Below are 18,604 nucleotides of genomic sequence, written 5' to 3' on the forward strand. Positions count from 1 at the left end.
AATGAAAAATACAGTCCAAACTTTATATAAAACAAATACAATCTATCCAACTGATTCTTTATCTACGACGACACTAAAAGTGATATTTTATTTTATCTTTTATTTCTTTTCATAAACAGGTGATCGTGCTCTTAACGTCCGACATAAGCGAATTAAAGGAACCCGAAAAGGTCAGAGCTTCTCAGGAAAAAGCCCTTCACGCATTGCAGCAATATACAATCGCGAGGTATCCAGAAATGCCTGCCAAATTCGGTGAACTATTATTGAGAATTCCAGATCTACAAAGAACGTGTCAAGCAGGAAAAGAATTGCTCAGTGCAAAACGTGCCGAGGGAGAAGGCAGCTCCTTTAACCTTTTAATGGAATTGTTGAGAGGGGATCACTGAATTATCAGCATTAGTATAAACCAAGCCGTAAGTTCAATGATAAGTGAAACAAAATATGCAAGAAGATGTGTATAGTTACCTTAATTAAAATCATTGTAATATTTAAAAAAAAAATAATGTTAGTACATGTACTATATAATTAAATCTCTTTTTTCAGATTCCACGCTTATAGGGTCCATAAGCTTAGGGAATCGGATATAATAGATAATCACAAAATGTAAGAAAGATTAGAGAAACGAAAAACGGCAGATGTAAGATCTATAGTGAGTTACATTAGTACTTGGTGAGGGGATTGCATTCTTCATAATTAGGTTGCATTAATCATAAAGATGAGAGGAACTTTCTATTTTACACCGGAATGCTTCCATATAGGTCGCGCGTGTTCGTGTTCTATCGAAATAAACGAATTTCGAAGCGGCCTACGGTACACTGAATTCATATTCAGTGTGCATGTAGATGCTAATGAGACTGAAAGTATAATTGACACGGAGACATGCAGAGCATTTACTTTTACAATGATAAGCGTGTTGTATAAATATGTGAAATGGTATAAAATGGCATTAAAATGCTAAATTCTCTTAGATATGGATGTAACCTATTTGAGCGCGAGCTCTTTGTAATAACAAACGCGAAAATCTAAACAAAGTTGACCTCTGTAATTAACGATTATAATAGAGCACAACACCAGTATTGCGTATTGTTCTGCGCTTACTTAAGAACAGAGCATAGCCATGCCTTATATATCCCGGTTATGAAAGTGTACTTAAAAAAAAACTCAACACACATCAGTCGACCAATTATCTACTTATAGAGCAATTAATCATGGAATAATTAGTTGATATGCTTAGTATATACATATATATATATATATATATCGTCCATGGAGTATGTGGTTTTTATCGATCACACAAAATACATTTTTTATTCTCTTTATATATTTTAACAGCTTGCCAAAAGAAAAACAAAAGTTTTTCCAATGGGCATAAGTATCACAAAAATTTCAGAGAGATAATATCAAGCTTGAATATAGCTGCTATCTTTTCTTTAAATGTTTTTTTCTCTCTTAAAAAGTAATTGGCTAATATTGCTTTTCTGTTTTATTTGTGTAAAAAAATTTGTAAATTAGATTATACAGGATAGGCCATTTTAATCTTTCCACTAAAATTTCTCAAAATCCAAAAATTTAAGACAAAAATGTTTCAGATAAAAGTTGTATGGTTTCAAGGGGGACATGAGATGGTGTCATTGATTTGACCTTGAATAGCCATTTGAAGGTTACGTAAAGGTCAACTTCAATTTCTTAAATGGAACACTATATTTTTTCTTGCATACTTTTGTAGCTGACTTCGAGATCTTTCCAAAACACTACAATAAAATATTTTTTCATGAAGTATTTTTCGAGTTATTAAGGCTGCAAATTTGCAGTATTTTGACATAAAATACAAAATATCTTGGGAAATATTCATTTTTCGATTATCATACCTTAATACTTTTATGCACAGAATAATGAGATAAATCAGTTGATGTAAAGAAAACACATAGTTACCTTTAAAAAAAAATATGAAAATTGCAATAAGCAGTTAGATAATTTTTCTTTAAGACAACTATGTGTTTTCTTTACACCAATTGATTTATCTCATTATTCTGTGCATAAAAGTATTAAGGTATGATAATCGAAAAATGAATATTTCCCAAGATATTTTGTATTTTATGTCAAAATACTGCAAATTTGCAGCCTTAATAACTCGAAAAATACTTCATGAAAAAATATTTTATTGTAGTGTTTTGGAAAGATCTCGAAGTCAGCTACAAAAGTATGCAAGAAAAAATATAGTGTTCCATTTAAGAAATTGAAGTTGACCTTCACGTAACCTTCAAATGGCTATTCAAGGTCAAATCAATGACACCATCTCATGTCCCCCTTGAAACCATACAACTTTTATCTGAAACATTTTTGTCTTAAATTTTTGGATTTTGAGAAATTTTAGTCGAAAGATTAAAATGGCCTACCCTGTATATGTTATATACGTATATATATGTGTGTTTATATACATATTATATGTATACGTATATATATGTGTTTATATATCTATATTATATATTTATATTATATAGCGTTTCTTGCATGATTACATAATTACATAATTATAATTTTAAGATTGGTTTTTTTCAAATATATTGATAAATTTTTATTAAGAATTTATTCAAATTTTATACTAATTTAAATTTTATACTAGTAGTGAAGAAGAATGTTTATGATAGTAAAAAAAAAACAAAATTTTGAAAAATTATAAAATTAAAAAAATTAATATATTTGCCAATCATATATAAAAGATTATTTTATTGTTACGATATGATATTCTCAAATATATGATGCAGGTTATCAGTCAATATTGATATTTGAGAAATTATAATTTGAAATTTATATACACTGGTTGTATACAGTATAGACATATAGACAAATGAAAAAATAATCATCAATAAATTTTTATTTATTTGTGAAGTTTGCTAAATCTGAGTTAGCAATATTGTAATTTATATAATTTTAAATATAATAAGATGTCTCTGTGCTATAGCAGGAAAAGATATAGTGCATTGACTGTAAACTAGCACAATTCTTTTATTATATAATAAATTAACGAATAAAAACATTTATTTTAAAGAGAGAGAAAGATACTATATAAATATTGCTTGGAAAAGATGCAGCTATAATATGCTTGTATGCGAAACAAACAAATTGATCTCTGTTGTTGGTACTTTAATGAGATTGTCTCATATATGTATATCTATATATATTGCATACTGTTTTTTTGTATTACAGTTGCTTAGTCTTTGTAATTGTTGCCAATGTTCTATGAAAAACACGAGGGACATCCCTTAAAACACTTAAAAATACTACTAATTTGCGCAATACTTAATATAAAGATAATTTTATATAAGAACCGTCTTCCCACATCTTTAATAGGAAATGACCTATCAAATGTCTATGCGCACACATATCATTCGCATAACATCATTAAACTAATCTTTTTTTCAATTCAAAAATTCATTGTAAACATTTATAACATTGAAATCGCTATAATAATCTATATATCCCATCAGAGACACACTATTATACACAATACTAGCGGTAATAAAACAAAAATATTAGCCAGTATTTGGACGACTTGCTGAAAGGTATTGAATGTGAATATTGAATTGCTATTAACAGGAATTACGAGAAGCAAATGTTAAGTTTGATTATACTTTTAGAAACGCAACGAAAGTAACGCTGTAAATATAAAGAGAAAGAATCATATTTTGTGGTGACGAGTCTGTGTGTTTGTGTGTATGTGTGAAAGTGTGTGGGTGTATGGATGTGTCCGTAGAATGCATGGTGAAAGAAGGAAGCGAAGAAAAAAAAGAGAGAATGCAAAAAATGATAGTGTACTTGTAACAAATATGATAATATACTTGTAATAAAGCATATAAAAGTCGACTTAAGCGTAATAGTATGAAAGTAGGATTACAAGAAGATAAATATTTGCCTGTTAAAAAATGACTATTCTATGTTTATGTTTGATAAAAGCTATTTCTACATACTTTAATGAGATACTTCTGCTGTAGCTCAGTGATAATTGTCCTTATTTGTGCGTGTGTACGTGTGTGTGTGTGTGTGTGTGTGTGTGTGTGTGTGTGTGTGTGTGTGTGTGTGTGTGTGTGTGTGCGCGATGAAAGAATTTGCTTAACTTTTTCGTGTGCGAGCGTAGTTATAGTTGTAGAAACATTTTATTCTACAATAATCCAACAAAATTCTCGGTCCATTTTTTTAATCGCAAAATACTACTCAATATGGAGATAAAGTCTTCCGTTTTCGATAATATGGTAGATGCTCTCGCATTATAATATTAGGAAAAATTTAACAAAAAGAAAAGAGGAAAAACTTCTTGCCAATCATGACAATATTCGGAGGAAGCTGTGCAAAACGAATCGGATGATGCGATATTCAAAGAGCTTAAATACGACAGACTGCAATGACAATTATATGAATATATATATAAATATATATACAGTTGTAAGAGAGAGAGGGTTGTAAGTATAACGACGAAAAAAAACACCGGGCGTAAGAGCCAAACAGCAGTGTAATATTAAACAGACCGTATCCTAGAGATAATATTGCGGATACTCGACACGTATAGTATTTCTTTTTATTAATATATAAATATATATACATATATATATATATACATATATATATATATATATAATTATTATTAAATATATACAGCGCAAGAAATTTTATATATAGGAAATGAAAAATATCGACAGAGTTTTATCCATCCACCATCAACTAGAGTTTAGCAGTCCTTGCATGAAAATTGCGTATTTCTTTTTTTAATTGTAAATTATTTTAATTGTAAAAACTAATCAACCCGAGCGTTCGTACGTACGATATAAAATATAAATTTTATATATATATATATACACACACTAGACATGTACGCGCGAGATGATCTCAATTCCGCGATTATGTGAAAAAAGAAACGCGTTCGGAATTAAAATGATTTTTAGACATTAATATTGACCTGGTTGAGCCGCAAGGAAAAAGACAGGAAGACGCCTTCCTCTCCCCTTTCTCCCCCGGATATACGCTGAGAATATTTCGTTGTCGACATAGAGAAATAACTATACCATACAGAGAACACACACGATATTAGAAAGTAGTTTTATACATACATACAGGTACAACACACACACCGAAAAGTATCAATTACGAAATAAAAGAAAAAACTTTTTACAAAATATATGTGTCTTTGTCTCTTATCCATGAATGTCCGCAGGATTTTTTCCAGGAGGGGGCATAATTAAATTTTTTCTTGATTTTTAAAAATTTAATTTTTTTAATTTTATTATTTTTTTTTTTAATTTTAAATATGCAAACAAATTTCAATGTTTATTCAAAAAGAGAGCAAATTCTTAATTTTTTTATTACCGATTCCAAGGAGGAGTAAATTACCTATTTCTCTATTTATCCCGATTAATATATATGTGAGAGATATGCAAAATATCTTGTAATTAGAGCAAGTAGAGTAAAATTCAACCATTCGAAAATATTCGTATTATTAATATAATAACGCAGATATAATATCGAGGCGAAATTATGAAATGATTATGACTTAATTATGAAATGGTTCTCACGCGAAGGATGTTATCCTTTCTTTATCTCTTATCTTTCTCTTTTATCCTGATTAATATATGAGAGATGCAAAGATATTATTTGGCAATTGGAACATTCAAAAATATTCTAATATGATGACGCAGATATGCAAATAATATCAAGGCGAAATTAATTATGAAATAATTCGCTCTCACATGAATCAAAGATCTTATTCCTTCTTTATTTCCTATGTTTCTTTTTTATCCCGACTTAATAAAGATATCTCGCAACTGGAGCAATAAGTAGAGTAAAATTCGGCGCTATTCGAAAATATTCTTCCTATTAAATATAATGACGCAGATATGCAAATAATATCAAGGCAAAATTAATTATGAAATAATTCGTTCTCACGCGAATCAAGAATCTTATTCCTCTTTTATCTCTTATCTTTCTCTTTTATATATACATGTGTGAGAAAGATGCAATAAAGAATATTATCTCACAATGGAGCAAATGGAGTAAAATTCAACTATTGGAAAATATTCTTCCTACTAATATAATGACGCAAATAATATCAAGGCGAAATTAATTATCAAATGATTTACATGGACTTACCGAGGACGATCGATGAATCAATTTTCGCACTTGAGGAAAAGACGAGAAGATGGTGGAAGGAAAATCCTGTCGGTGCTCGATGATATATTGTATATCCAAATCGTGATGCACTATATACACTGTTGCACTATATATCACTGACACTCGATTTAATTCCTTGCGACAAAATACCCAACATTTCGCGGAGAGACGATTTTCGCGCGCGAGATTCACTTTTACTGCGATTTTCGTTGCACTTGGCGAAAAAAACGGTAATGGCGAGGAAGGATTCTACCGGCTCCCGTTCACATCCAACTCGCGATGCGCTATATTACTGCATTACGCCGCTGACACTCGGTACTCGATTGATCCCGCGCGAGAAACGTCCGACACTTTCGCGAGAGACGACTTTTAGCGCGCGAGATTCACTTTTAACGCGGCTCCGATCGCGAGAAATACGGAGCGATTCAAATCGCTGCCTCGGCGCCTTCACGACTGGCAGGGGTTCGAGACGAAATTGCGATTCTCGAAATGGATCTGTATCGATACTATCGATACTATCGATAATAATAGAGAATAAGAGCTGCCAACCGAGGTTCGCCTCAAAGTTTGGTTAGATTATCTTCTAAATAGAAAAAATTTAGCATATATTATTTATTAGAAGTATAGTGTATATGCATATATGTATAAAATATAATTGAAAGAAATCAGCTGTTTTTGACAGATCGCAAGGTACTTTAAAATATCTGAAATTTTCAGATGTACGTGAGAGATCGACCAATCATGTTTAGTATGCTAATTCAGTAATTCGGCATCCTTTGTATTAAACACGTGATTGGTCGATATTTCTCTGTATATACATATATTTATACAAATTCGTGAAAAGTCTTTCACTATCGAGTCGCGCGAGTAATGTAACCTATCGCGCGACACTTATCTGAATAATTATTTGCAGTTAATTTTATCGGAACGTCACAGTGACACTTACATACACGTGGTGTGCACGCATCTGTCATGGGAAGCACGGACACCGCGACGAAATTGTTGAACGATAGTTACGAACTCGAGGAGTACGGGATGAATCTGAAGATTCTACCCTGCAACAATCAAGTGAAAGAGTTGCAAACCATTTTGCGGGATAAGTAAGTAATAACACTGCTATTTTTATATTTCTCGATTGACAATGTATGTATGTATGTATTAAATTGTAGTTGGAAAATATATTATACATTTTCTTTCTTCAGTTCTCTAGTTTTTTATTAATGGGAAAACATATCGATGGATATTTCAAACCAAATTTAACTAACAAAAATACATGTACATGCATACATTTGGATAGATACGTATAATTAAAAAATGCTTGATTCTGTGGATTCTGTAGTTAGAAAGCGATAGCCAATCGCTTATTAATAGATCTAATTTTATAGGAATACTTCAAGAAGCGATTTCAAGTTTTATGCTGATCGTTTGGTAAGATATGTTTGACTTTATAATTTGTATTGCACATTATTGAAAGCATTTCTGTTATGTTTAGACTCTAAATAAATATAATATATGTGTATGTGTGATATATATATTGTACACTTATTTTATATGTAACACATTGTGATAGTTTTTTTAAACACTATACTACTACATAAAATTCAGAAAAGATTATCAATCTAAACCAGTAACTAGTTAAAAAATATCAAGAAACAAAGTATATTGATTGTTCTTTGATAGTTCTATGCTTATTTTAAAGAAAAAACTATTATTTATTGAATATTTTAGATAAGGCTAGTTATCGAAGAGAGTTTGAACCAATTACCTTTTACAAAATGTGTGGTGACAACTCCAACTGGTGCCAAATATAAAGGTTTAAAATATCAGAAGGGAAATTGTGGTGTATCTATAGTAAGAAGTGGAGAGGCTATGGAACAGGTATGATACAATTAATGCTAAACATTTATAAAAGATATCTCTATGTATAAATATGCCACTAAATGATCATGGAATAAATGTTCTTGTAGGGTCTAAGAGATTGTTGTCGTAGTATTAGGATTGGTAAGATATTGGTAGAAAGTGATGCAGACACACATGAAGCTAGAGTAGTTTATGCTAAATTCCCCGATGATATATCTGAAAGAAAGGTCTTATTAATGTATCCAATAATGAGTAAGTTCTTGAAAAATATTTATATTGTAATGAAACATATATGCAGTACTGTAAATTAAAACATTAGTAACATATTTATTATACACATATAGGTACAGGAAATACTGTCATAAAAGCTATAGCAGTACTGAAAGAGCATAATGTGCTCGAAGAAAATATTATTCTGTCAAATTTGTTTTGTACACCAATCGCGGCCAAATCTCTAGTCACTGCCTTTCCTAAGGTAATTGTTATCACAAATTTGCATGATAATAATTAAATTTTATTTTATTTGCATGATGATAATTAAACATTTTTTAAATTTAATCTTGATAATATATATTTTATTTTAATAAATAATTATCTTATCTTACTTTTACAGATGAAGATCCTAACATCAGAGATCCATACTGTTGCACCAAATCATTTTGGACAAAAATACTTTGGTACGGATTAATTATATTTCACTACTGCATAATACCTAAGAGAAATATAATGCATAATAAAATCGAGAGAAAATCAATTAAGAATGATTACATGCTACAAAAGTAATATTAAATTCTATAAATGATGCATTAAGCCAATTAATAATTAATAATTATTTGTTATGATATTTAACAGCAGTATATAATACATTTTCTAGAAAACGTTTATAAGAAAAAAGCATTTATAAGAAAAAAAAGCATTTTTTTCCTGCAATTTTTAAATATATATTTACAAATTTAGTTAGAAATTGTGCAATTTTTAAAAATAGGGTTTATTTGCCTATTTTTTTATAAAAAAGAAACAAATTAAATTGATTTTAGTGTCGATATTTTTTGGATATTGTAATTCAAAAATACATTTATCTAAGATTATATTATTAGTATGTATGTCTGTTATATAAATAACTTGATCAATTGTTTTGTGAAAATTATAAGAACAATACTTTTTATAGAAATTCAGTGACACAGTAGTTTAATATAAGAATTTAAATTTTGTTATAATTTTGTTATATTTTATATTATGACTATTGTAAAGTTTTCAATCTACTAGCTGTAAACATTCTCTTGATTTTCTCTATGTATGATAAGACTGTAAGTAATACATTTGATTTAAATGTACTTAGAATCTATTGAGAATACCGAAATGAAACAACTAATATTTTTACAATGACATCTCTTTTACCAGACAACAATTTTTCGTCAAATTTTTCTAATCTCTTTGTGTTTTGTAATAGACATGGAAATATTATGAATTTTATATGTGCCATACGTCAAACTAAATATTTGCATAAACTATCTTGCTTTGAAGTAAACTAAATATCATATGCGATAATATTTACTATATATTGCATATATATACAAACACATACGTATATACGCATTTCATAAATACAAATTCATAGAATCATCGTCCCAGTGAAAAGTAAAAATAATTTGATAGATAAATAATTAAGACGAGCTTGACATTATAACAAATACTTACTTTCAAAATTGTTTTATTTTTTGTTATTTCATAATCAAAGTTATTTCATAATTCAAAGTCGTTTGACTGAACTCGAGAGAACAAAATTTTAACTGACATTAAACTTATAAATACTGTATGATACATAAGTAATGTCAAATTTTCTATGTGCACAATATATGACATGTGTGCAATATTTATATATAAATATGTAGAAAGAAAAAAGACTAAAAATCAATTATAAAGCATATATTAATTAAAAAAAACATATATATATATATATAATGTTTTTAAGTTATTCATAGCATTTTCTTTTTTTTTTTTTTTTTTTGCAATCAAATCAGATTTTTATAGTTACATTTGTATGCATATTAGCATATAAATTTCATATAAAATAAAATTAATATGTATTAATGAATTTTAAATTATATAACAAAGCATAATTTTCAACAACACATGCATAATTAATTGAGCACTTGTTTTTTTACAGGTTTGTATAGTTCAGTTGAAATAACATTGACAATTAATTTCTCTCAATTTGATTTAATTGTTGTCAAAAAAAATACCTTATTATATGTTACACATATATTTAAAATAACACATTGTACGTATTATTTTTGCTACATATATCTTACAGAGACATGTAAGAAATTAATCAGTTTAGATAATATAAATATAAATGTCTATAGAAAAGCATAATATGAAATGTGATTTTAGAATGCATTAAAACAATGCATCTTAAATATATAATATTATAATAATTTAACAATTTACTTCTGCATGTTTTGAAAACTTATAAAAAGAAATACACTGTATACGTGAAAGGGAATAAAGAGACATATAGTCTGAGATGCTTATATCGATATTTATATTAAAAATCGAATAATTTTGATTCATTCTTGATTGTTGCATTTTATACGTAATTTTTAATGGAATATTTGTATAGATTGATACTTGTATTAATTATATACAGTTATATACATTATATACAGATTCTTCTTAGTACATTTTAGTCGAAATGGGTACAAATATTATTTACAATAGTTTAATATAGACAAAATATAGTACATTTTAATGTTTACTATGAAGAGAATTAAATATTATAGTGCATTATGTAATTTATTTATTTACTTGATGCCATAGAAGTGATTTTGATGTGATTGGGGAGATTGGGTAGTCTTAATTGTTTATTCTTGTAATGTCAGATAAGAGCAAAGAATGATATATGTACAATAGGTATACATTAAAAACTATTCTGTAAACAATATGTAGAATGCAATTTATGAAGTCAAAATACAATTTACAATTCAATAACTGAAAACTGAAAGAAAAAAGTATTGTATAGAACTTTATAAATCTCTTTGATATTAACAAAATGACACATAGATACGCCTATTAAATGGGCTATGCAGCTTTTACATGCAAATTAAAAAAAAATATAAACAACATTTTGTATAATTTTTTATAGGTAATAATTATCATATGTTTATTTAAAAGTTTAAAATTTTACAATACTTTAAAGAAAAAAATATCTTTGTTTAAAAATTATACGTTCAAGAATGTATTCTTAAAAGAATCTAGATTGCCTATAAAACATTTTTATTAAACTATGCCTTATAACGTGCCTATGAAAAAGCTGCATTCAATAATTACAGCAATATTCTAGTAAGACCAACACTTCATGTAATGTAAATTCCTGTTATTGGAAATGATGTATTATATTCATACTATTTAAATCATAAGTTTATTGTCTATTATCTTTCGCATTTCAACAATAAATTTGTTTAATAAATATATTGTATGAAAAAATATTGATAAATACAAATATATATGTACACATACATTATTAATTACTTAATATATCGAATAATATAACTAAAATAAACGCAAGTGTGTAAAAATAAACTACGTTTTATTTTTTTTTATATATTTTTTTATATTTGTAATTGTAAAAATTTTTAGTACGGAAAGAGAGCTTACATATGTAGTACAGTTATGTTTTATTATATTTTTATTGTCATCCTAATGTGATACAACTTAATTACAATTAAATTATTAATGAGTCTGCTTTATATTAATTATGTAAATTGTTCAATTTTTTATTGTCAACGTTTATAATATTTTCAATCACAATTAATCAGTTTATTTTAGTTATCATGTAATAAAAATGTTGACAGAAAACTTCTTATGTCAAAAATTTATTTGTCAAAAATTTCTCATGTATATAAAACATTTCCTGAATAGTTCTTTTTATATAATTAAAATGTGTATGTAAGTAATGCTATTAAGAAGAATATAAATATATATAATGAATGATACGTTAAATATTTTATTAGTGATAAAAACAATATATAAAGAATTGTGTAATCGAATGTTGCCAAATTTTCTCATTATATAAAGGATTTTTTGTAAATATAAACATATATATATATATATATATGCCAAATATATATTATGAAAAAAAAACATTTATAATTATTGTTTTCAGGCTGTACTCGTGTCGTAGTGGAGACACCAAATATACAAGAGAAAGATAATTGAGGAATTATATCTAGTATCATTGAATCTCAATCAAAATTAGTAAATTTTTAATCATTCTATAAAATAAATGTACATTATAAATTTTAACCAAAATTAATCTCAGACTATACGAGTATATTAGTTTTAATTCGGGAAAGTGTAAAAAGAATATTTTTAGATATTTTATGTCAAGAAGAAATATATTTTGTGTAAGTTTTTATACTGCTTAAAGAAATCTGTGTAGGCCTGTTATATAGACTAACATGCACATATAATTGAATATCATCTATGTACTTACCATGTTTGACAATGAAAAATAGACTTAATCGAAAAACATATACTCAGAGAATATATTTTGGTTTTGTGATATATAGTGATTAGAATAGATTAAGGATATATAAATAGAAGTTTCAGTTTTAATTGTATTTATTAGTAAATTCTTGTATGTATGTAACAATGATCGCTGTGATCCATATATATATATTTATATACACATATAATGTATAATGAATATTATTTTTGTAAATATGATTATATCTAATGATTTATATATATATATATATATCTAATGCAATATTTTAAAATTTATTTTAATATTAATATATTGAATCTTTATTGTTACTGCGTCTCCAGCTTTGTAATAAGAAAGACATGTTAACAAGGAATAAAGCTTTATCATTATCCTCCTTCTTTGATTGCAATGAATTATATGCGTTATACACGATATTAATAATAGATTTAATGATTTTAATGTACCCATGTTGAAGAATAGAATTAATAGCAAAAATAATGTTTTATTTCATTTATTTATAACAAAGCAGTTTGTATGTATAGCAAATATTGCATAAAGCTGAATTTTTTTGACAATGATATCCTTTGAACAATATATAAGCAATAAGAGATTTGCACAAGATGTTAATCTTGTCTAGTACAGGAAGAAAATATGCCATTAAAACAATAAAGAGAAATAATTTAAATAGGCCTCTCAATTGCTACAACTGCCACTATTATCATGTTCTATTTTAGAGTAATAACTGTTTTGGAAATATTAAAACTTTTGAAGTTATATCATATATATCATTTTGCGTTATAAATAAATAATTAAATTTATATAAATAAATAAAAGATTTTTCACATATTAAAAATTTGTGTTTTGTCCCAATAGGAGCAGTTGTAAGAAATTTTTTCTCTTTTGTTAACTTTTATATATTACAATATAACTTATAAACATTTTCAATTTTTTGGTTTTTTAAAAATAGAGCTCTTTTAAATATTACAAAATTAATCAATTAAAAATAAAGATTTTGGTAGACAAATTAGATTGTAGATATTGAATAGTAAGTATGAATCATATGCACATGCGCATCAATGAAATTATGTCATGCCAGTATGAATCATATGTACTAGTACATTCTGTCATCATATGTATAAGTAGAAGTACGAATAAAAATTTATACAATAAAAATAGATATTTATAATTGAGTTATAAAAATCTAGAAATCTCCTTTTGTTCTTTTTTTCCTAAAAACTATATAATTCTAATACACATGTAATATATAATAACTTTAAGGAAAATCAATGACTTTTTACAGCATATTTGGAAAGACCATCTTTAGTTTAACGCAATGAAATATTCAAATATTTCAAAACAAACAAGTCAAAACTATCTTTAATACTGTACATTTTTGAAATTTTTTAAAAATGTATAATATAAATATCAAAATTTTTTCCTGTGTAACATTTAATTATATTTTTAGACATAAAAAAATTCGATATATAATATATATATGTATATTTGTCCTCGTATATCTCAAATGATATCGTGTGTATGCATTTGTTGCTATATCTTCTATATTTATTTATACGCTTCGCAGCTAGCAATAAAATAATTAAAAAGTTGCATTCTTAATGGGGAAAAAAAAAAGAAAAAATTGCTTTAATTTTATCGAGAGTGCTGTAATATATTGGGTGCGGAGCAGTGTGCGAAATAATATGAAATAATAAACAATAAAGGTGAAGACAACATGTATAAAGACAACAATATTAAGGATGTATGTGTTTTGTATCACCCAATCAAACCTCTGTTTCAAAACAGACATTGGTGTGTGAAGACGCGCTTGATCTAAAATACAAAGTATATCCTATAAAAGTATGTTCTCTATGCGTGTCACTTGTACTGTTCATTCAGCAGACTTTCCATAATACAGAATATTATCTTGGCAGTACCTTTATTCAGCCTTAGTAATGTAATAAACGTAGCTTTGCAAAATACGCTCGGGTGGAAAAGGAAGGATGTATGGAATATATCCCAACTTTACTTGGGTATATCTCGCGTATCTTATTCCTCTTTTTCTTGGTCGTCGGATTTTTCTTCATTTTTATCCCCATTATCTTCAGCATTTTCACCTTCATCACTAGTAATAATTTTTGCAGCGCTATCTGCTTCAGTCGGTTTAGAGTCATCTAAGGCTTTGTTGTTGCTGTCTAGAGTTGTTCTTTCTGGTAAACTAAAAAAGATATTATAAACTATTAATGTTTAATATATTTTTAACTTAAGTTTAATATTTTTTTACATTATAATTATCTGATTATTATATCAGTTACCTATCAGAGAGTACTATATCTGCTTCTTTGTCCGCAGAAGGCTAAAAGAAACAGTTGTGTTAGAAAATATGTATAAAAATTACAATCTAAATTTAGTAGCAAAGTCATAAGGCTAGTGAACAACAAGAGAAAGAGAAAGAGAGAAAAATAAGGAAGAAAAATCTTTCATCATATGTATGTGTATGTAATTACGTTTGAAAGATATATAATCATAAGTATAAAAAAATAGTTTGTCAACATATATGTGTTGTACATGTGTCAAACATTAAATATATGATTAATTACTATTTCTAGCAATTAGTCATGTGTTTATTGTTTGGCAATCTACAGTTTGAATTTTTAATCTCTCCAAGAAAAAATATAGATATATGTAAGGAATATATATAATTGAAAACCAAATTAACAAAGCTCTTCTAAACCAGTAAAAGAGTATTATTACCTCTCGACTTGAAGTATTTCCATTCTCTTGAATTTCAGCATTTTGAGATTTTGAATCAAGAGTGATTTCTGCAGTGCTGATTGCCGGTGTCACTTTCAAAAACTTTTCCAATTCATCCAATTCGTTTGCTAAATCAAAGTCTTCATAATCCTGCAAAATTTAATTCGTTATGTGTTATTGTGTATGAGAAATGTCATATCTCATTTAGACAATTAAGCTTGCTCTAATTGCATGTGAACAATGAAAAATTAGAGAATTAATATGATATTTGAAAATAAGATCGCAATGTAAGCAGCACAAAAATAGAAAGGCTCATTACTCCGCAATAATCATCCTCATTAAATATTTGCGGTGGCAATGGATACTTGTTGGTTCTAGCATTACTGTTAGCTTGCATAAATTCTTTATCTAGTTCCTTGCCCGGCTCTGTTATATCAATGATCTCGTATTCTACATTTTTACTATCTAGAATCATCGTTACACGTTGTTGCCTCTTTTTTACCTGTAACACATTTATCAAATAATTAAAAACTTTGGAGTCTCACTAATTTATATAAAATATGCAATTATTTGAATTTATTATAATCGATTAAAAATATCATAACTTGCAACCTGCATTTATATACATAATATACTCAGAGATAATTAATGTCAATCAAGTTTATAAGATAAAATTACATACACTACTGTTCTAATTTTTTTTACATTGTACTTTTTATATCTATTTTTATAAAATATTAACTTTTTAAGAATAATATAATTGTCACAATGATAATTAACATTATATCAACAAATATTTGCAATTAATATTAAAAGAATTAAGACTCAAGAGACATCATAATCACGCGGAAGAGATTCATTTTGCCAGCACACATCAGGCTAAAATATGCACAACAAATTCAACTCGTTGCTCCAACTTTGATCGAAATAAACCCGGACGAGGCCCGTGCACGATCAGCTGTTAATAAAGTCCGCCTGACACCATCGAATTGTCGTCCATTGTCGAGAAAAGCGATAACCATCGGAACCGATTCAAGAGCGCATCGCATCCCAAATGACAGTCTCCCGATCATTAATACGCGCTATTTGTAACCTGATACAGGGACGACGACTGATCTGGCGCGCGCGATGTCAGGTCGAAGCCGAGGGGATGTCGCGGCATCCTGACATCGAGAAGTCCCTCGATATCGTATCTTATCGCCGAAACTCACTTCCTTGTTACCGCTGATACCCGATATGTAGATCTTCACGACCATCGTTGGTTGTTCCACCGGCTGGCTGGCTGGCTGCCTGGGAGACGACGACGTATAGACGACGTAATTAAATTCTCTCTGTCTGTCCTCCGATCCGATTAGCGATCGGACGTACGGAAGTTCACCGTAGATTATTCTCTCTCTCCCTCTCTTTTGCTGCAGCCGAATACCAACAACCGGTCGCTCCTGGATGCCTAAGGACCGTTATTAGCCGATCGCACTAGCTTAGACGCTGACGCGTAACACACTGATTTAATGAGAGACGGGCCGGCCTAAGTCCGGGCTCTCTCCTGCTGCTTCTGCTTGGCCTGACCGCTACGTCATTCAGAGGGGCCGGTTCCTTTCCACTCTCTCATTCCCTCTTTTTCCCTCTTTCTCGCTGTCTCTCTCCTTCTATCGCCGCGCCCCAGGGATGAATAATAGAATTTTCTTATGTTGCAATTTGTGTATTTACAAATTGTATTTTTAAATGATATAAAGGAGTAATTTTAGAAATAAATTGAATGAAAATGAATATTTAATAATATAAATATATATATATATATATAATTTTTAATTTTAATTAAATATTTTTACGCGTGTATGATTTTTTATATGTATACGTTCCTGTATTATTAGGTAATTTGTTGAGAATTTGATGATGTTGATGATTTTATCAGGTTGAATGTGAAATTAAATTAATGAGGAGCATTTATTTCCATGTTTACAAACATATATGTATCTATATATATATATATATAATCTGATGATGTGTAATCTCAATTGATTTTTATCATTCACAGAGTGTGTCTTAAAAATAAAGAATAAACTGTATAAATAATTCCTTTTTTTAGTTTAAAAATAATTATAGAATTTTTTAATATATTATAACAAATAGGAAAACAAAAAAATATATGTATATATTGAAAAGAGGATTATTATATTATATATATACTATAATAATTTCATTACATATTTCACTTTATTGTGCAATATATTTATATATATAAGTTTCAATTATATTTTTAATAGTCAGATTAGAATATACGTAATATTGTATTTTTTGGAAAATAATGCAATTTATATTAAATAAAATATTGTTTAAAATTTTCACACATGACTGATATATAATTGGAAAATGTTCAATCAATTAATTTCAAAGCTGTCAAGCTTTTCCCGCGTTTATTTGAATTAGATGACGTCAGACTCATTTCCTCTCGGCAAACTTCCGACACTTCCAGTGTCGACATTAGCGCTATCTCCGCCATTCTCGCTCTTTTTCCGGTTCTTTGCGAAAGTGTCTTTCGTCTGTTCAAAATGGTGAGGAATTTCATCGAATTTTATATACCGAATCTTATTAAAATGTGTATAATATTGATCACCGAATTTAAAATAATTGTTTACGAGAAATTTTTGACGTATATATTTCATTATAAGGGATGATAACCTCACGTGATTGTACATGTAATCTTGTAACGAGGTTATGTTTTGGAAGCTATCTTACATCGAAATTGAATATTGTCAAAGTTACATTTTTAGCAAATTATTTTACAATTGTTTGATTTTTTTAACAGGCCAAGCGTACGAAGAAGGTCGGAATCACCGGTAAATATGGCACCCGTTATGGTGCCTCCCTTAGGAAAATGGTGAAGAAAATGGAAATCACACAGCACAGCAAATACACCTGCTCGTTTTGTGGCAAAGTAAGTAATTTTTGTTTATTAATGCTAAATAAAATATCTGAAGGAAAATATAGTTTCAAATAATGTTTGTGCGATACCTTTTAAAATTAAGATTTTATGAAGCGATGCTTTTACTATACATTTTATTTTATCAATATCTCATGGATGTTTTATAATATTATATGGTGATTGGCAATAAGTGAAGTGTGAGAGGAATCAAACCGTATTAATTAGTTGCTTTTGTTTTTGACAGGAGGCAATGAAACGCAGTGTTGTAGGAATCTGGTCGTGCAAACGTTGCAAGAGGACAGTTGCTGGTGGCGCATGGGTGTATTCCACGACAGCTGCTGCCTCAGTAAGATCAGCAGTACGTCGATTACGTGAAGTTAAAGAACAGTAAATATATCTAATAAATATCTTTGTCAATATTT

The 18,604-nt window shown here is 28.3% G+C and overlaps 4 protein-coding genes across 18 annotated transcripts in view; 3 read left to right on the plus strand and 1 right to left on the minus strand.

The window, feature by feature from the left end:
• Hr39 (nuclear hormone receptor FTZ-F1 beta) overlaps positions 1–5,170 on the plus strand; it is a 31,398-nt gene extending 26,228 nt beyond the window's left edge. For all 11 annotated transcript variants that reach the window (XM_029311295.2, XM_085483491.1, XM_085483493.1 and 8 more), the window contains 2 exons: positions 120–413; positions 544–5,170. In XM_029311295.2, the coding sequence (XP_029167128.2) occupies positions 120–386 (267 nt within the window). In that variant the 3' untranslated portion in view covers positions 387–413; positions 544–5,170. The remainder of the gene's footprint in view (positions 1–119; positions 414–543) is intronic.
• Positions 5,171–6,713: 1,543 nt separating this feature from the next.
• Positions 6,714–12,905, plus strand: kri (uracil phosphoribosyltransferase krishah). Of its 3 annotated transcripts, XM_029311299.2 has the most exons (8): positions 6,714–6,849; positions 7,073–7,259; positions 7,545–7,587; positions 7,888–8,037; positions 8,127–8,271; positions 8,364–8,494; positions 8,633–8,696; positions 10,187–11,537. In XM_029311299.2, exons 2-8 carry the CDS (start codon positions 7,132–7,134, stop codon positions 10,393–10,395), a joined length of 870 nt encoding a protein of 289 aa, XP_029167132.1. In that variant the 5' UTR covers positions 6,714–6,849; positions 7,073–7,131; the 3' UTR covers positions 10,396–11,537. The 3 variants fall into 3 exon arrangements, with proteins under 3 accessions (XP_029167132.1, XP_029167131.1, XP_029167133.1); XM_029311298.2 differs by lacking the exon at positions 6,714–6,849 and having other exon boundaries at positions 6,942–7,259; XM_029311300.2 differs by lacking the exons at positions 6,714–6,849; positions 10,187–11,537 and adding an exon at positions 12,185–12,905 and having other exon boundaries at positions 6,948–7,259.
• Positions 12,906–13,003: 98 nt separating this feature from the next.
• Positions 13,004–16,849, minus strand: LOC114937716 (SH3 domain-binding glutamic acid-rich protein homolog). 3 transcript variants are annotated; one of them, XR_003820932.2, is made up of 6 exons: positions 16,471–16,849; positions 15,579–15,761; positions 15,260–15,409; positions 14,821–14,861; positions 14,443–14,723; positions 13,004–14,338 (listed from the first exon to the last, which is right to left on the minus strand). XR_003820932.2 is itself a non-coding variant. In XM_029311304.2 (5 exons), the coding sequence occupies exons 1-5, from the start codon at positions 16,513–16,515 to the stop codon at positions 14,555–14,557; spliced, it is 588 nt and encodes a 195-aa protein (XP_029167137.1). In that variant the 5' UTR covers positions 16,516–16,849; the 3' UTR covers positions 13,004–14,554. The 3 variants fall into 3 exon arrangements, 2 of the variants coding, with proteins under 2 accessions (XP_029167137.1, XP_085339610.1); XM_029311304.2 differs by having other exon boundaries at positions 13,004–14,723; XM_085483484.1 differs by lacking the exon at positions 16,471–16,849 and adding an exon at positions 16,094–16,457 and having other exon boundaries at positions 13,004–14,723.
• A 303-nt stretch (positions 16,850–17,152) lies between these two features.
• RpL37A (ribosomal protein L37A) lies at positions 17,153–18,601 on the plus strand. Its single transcript, XM_029311301.2, has 4 exons — positions 17,153–17,171; positions 17,687–17,811; positions 18,066–18,194; positions 18,427–18,601. Exons 1-4 carry the CDS (start codon positions 17,153–17,155, stop codon positions 18,571–18,573), a joined length of 420 nt encoding a protein of 139 aa, XP_029167134.2. The 3' UTR covers positions 18,574–18,601.
• The last annotated feature ends 3 nt before the right edge of the window (positions 18,602–18,604 follow it).

The sequence above is a fragment of the Nylanderia fulva genome, unplaced genomic scaffold (assembly GCF_048542155.1).
Source record: "Nylanderia fulva isolate GAGA-0341 unplaced genomic scaffold, ASM4854215v1 Scaffold25, whole genome shotgun sequence".
Lineage (NCBI taxonomy): Eukaryota > Metazoa > Arthropoda > Insecta > Hymenoptera > Formicidae > Nylanderia > Nylanderia fulva.

Bases quoted from the DNA above. Each gene is read 5' to 3' on its own strand.
- kri (XM_029311299.2), top strand. From the start codon at position 7,132: ATGGGAAGCACGGACACCGCGACGAAATTGTTGAACGATAGTTACGAA. The intron at 7,588-7,887 runs GTAAGATATGTT...TGAATATTTTAG, and splicing joins AGTTTTATGCTGATCGTTTG to ATAAGGCTAGTTATCGAAGA. The intron at 8,495-8,632 runs GTAATTGTTATC...TTACTTTTACAG, and splicing joins TAGTCACTGCCTTTCCTAAG to ATGAAGATCCTAACATCAGA.
- LOC114937716 (XM_029311304.2), bottom strand. From the start codon at position 16,515: ATGGTCGTGAAGATCTACATATCGGGTATCAGCGGTAACAAGGAA. The intron at 14,862-15,259 runs GTAATAATACTC...TGTTTCTTTTAG, and splicing joins GAAATACTTCAAGTCGAGAG to CCTTCTGCGGACAAAGAAGC. The intron at 14,724-14,820 runs GTAACTGATATA...TATCTTTTTTAG, and splicing joins GATATAGTACTCTCTGATAG to TTTACCAGAAAGAACAACTC.
- RpL37A (XM_029311301.2), top strand. The intron at 17,812-18,065 runs GTGAGGAATTTC...TTTTTTTAACAG, and splicing joins TCTTTCGTCTGTTCAAAATG to GCCAAGCGTACGAAGAAGGT. The intron at 18,195-18,426 runs GTAAGTAATTTT...TGTTTTTGACAG, and splicing joins CCTGCTCGTTTTGTGGCAAA to GAGGCAATGAAACGCAGTGT.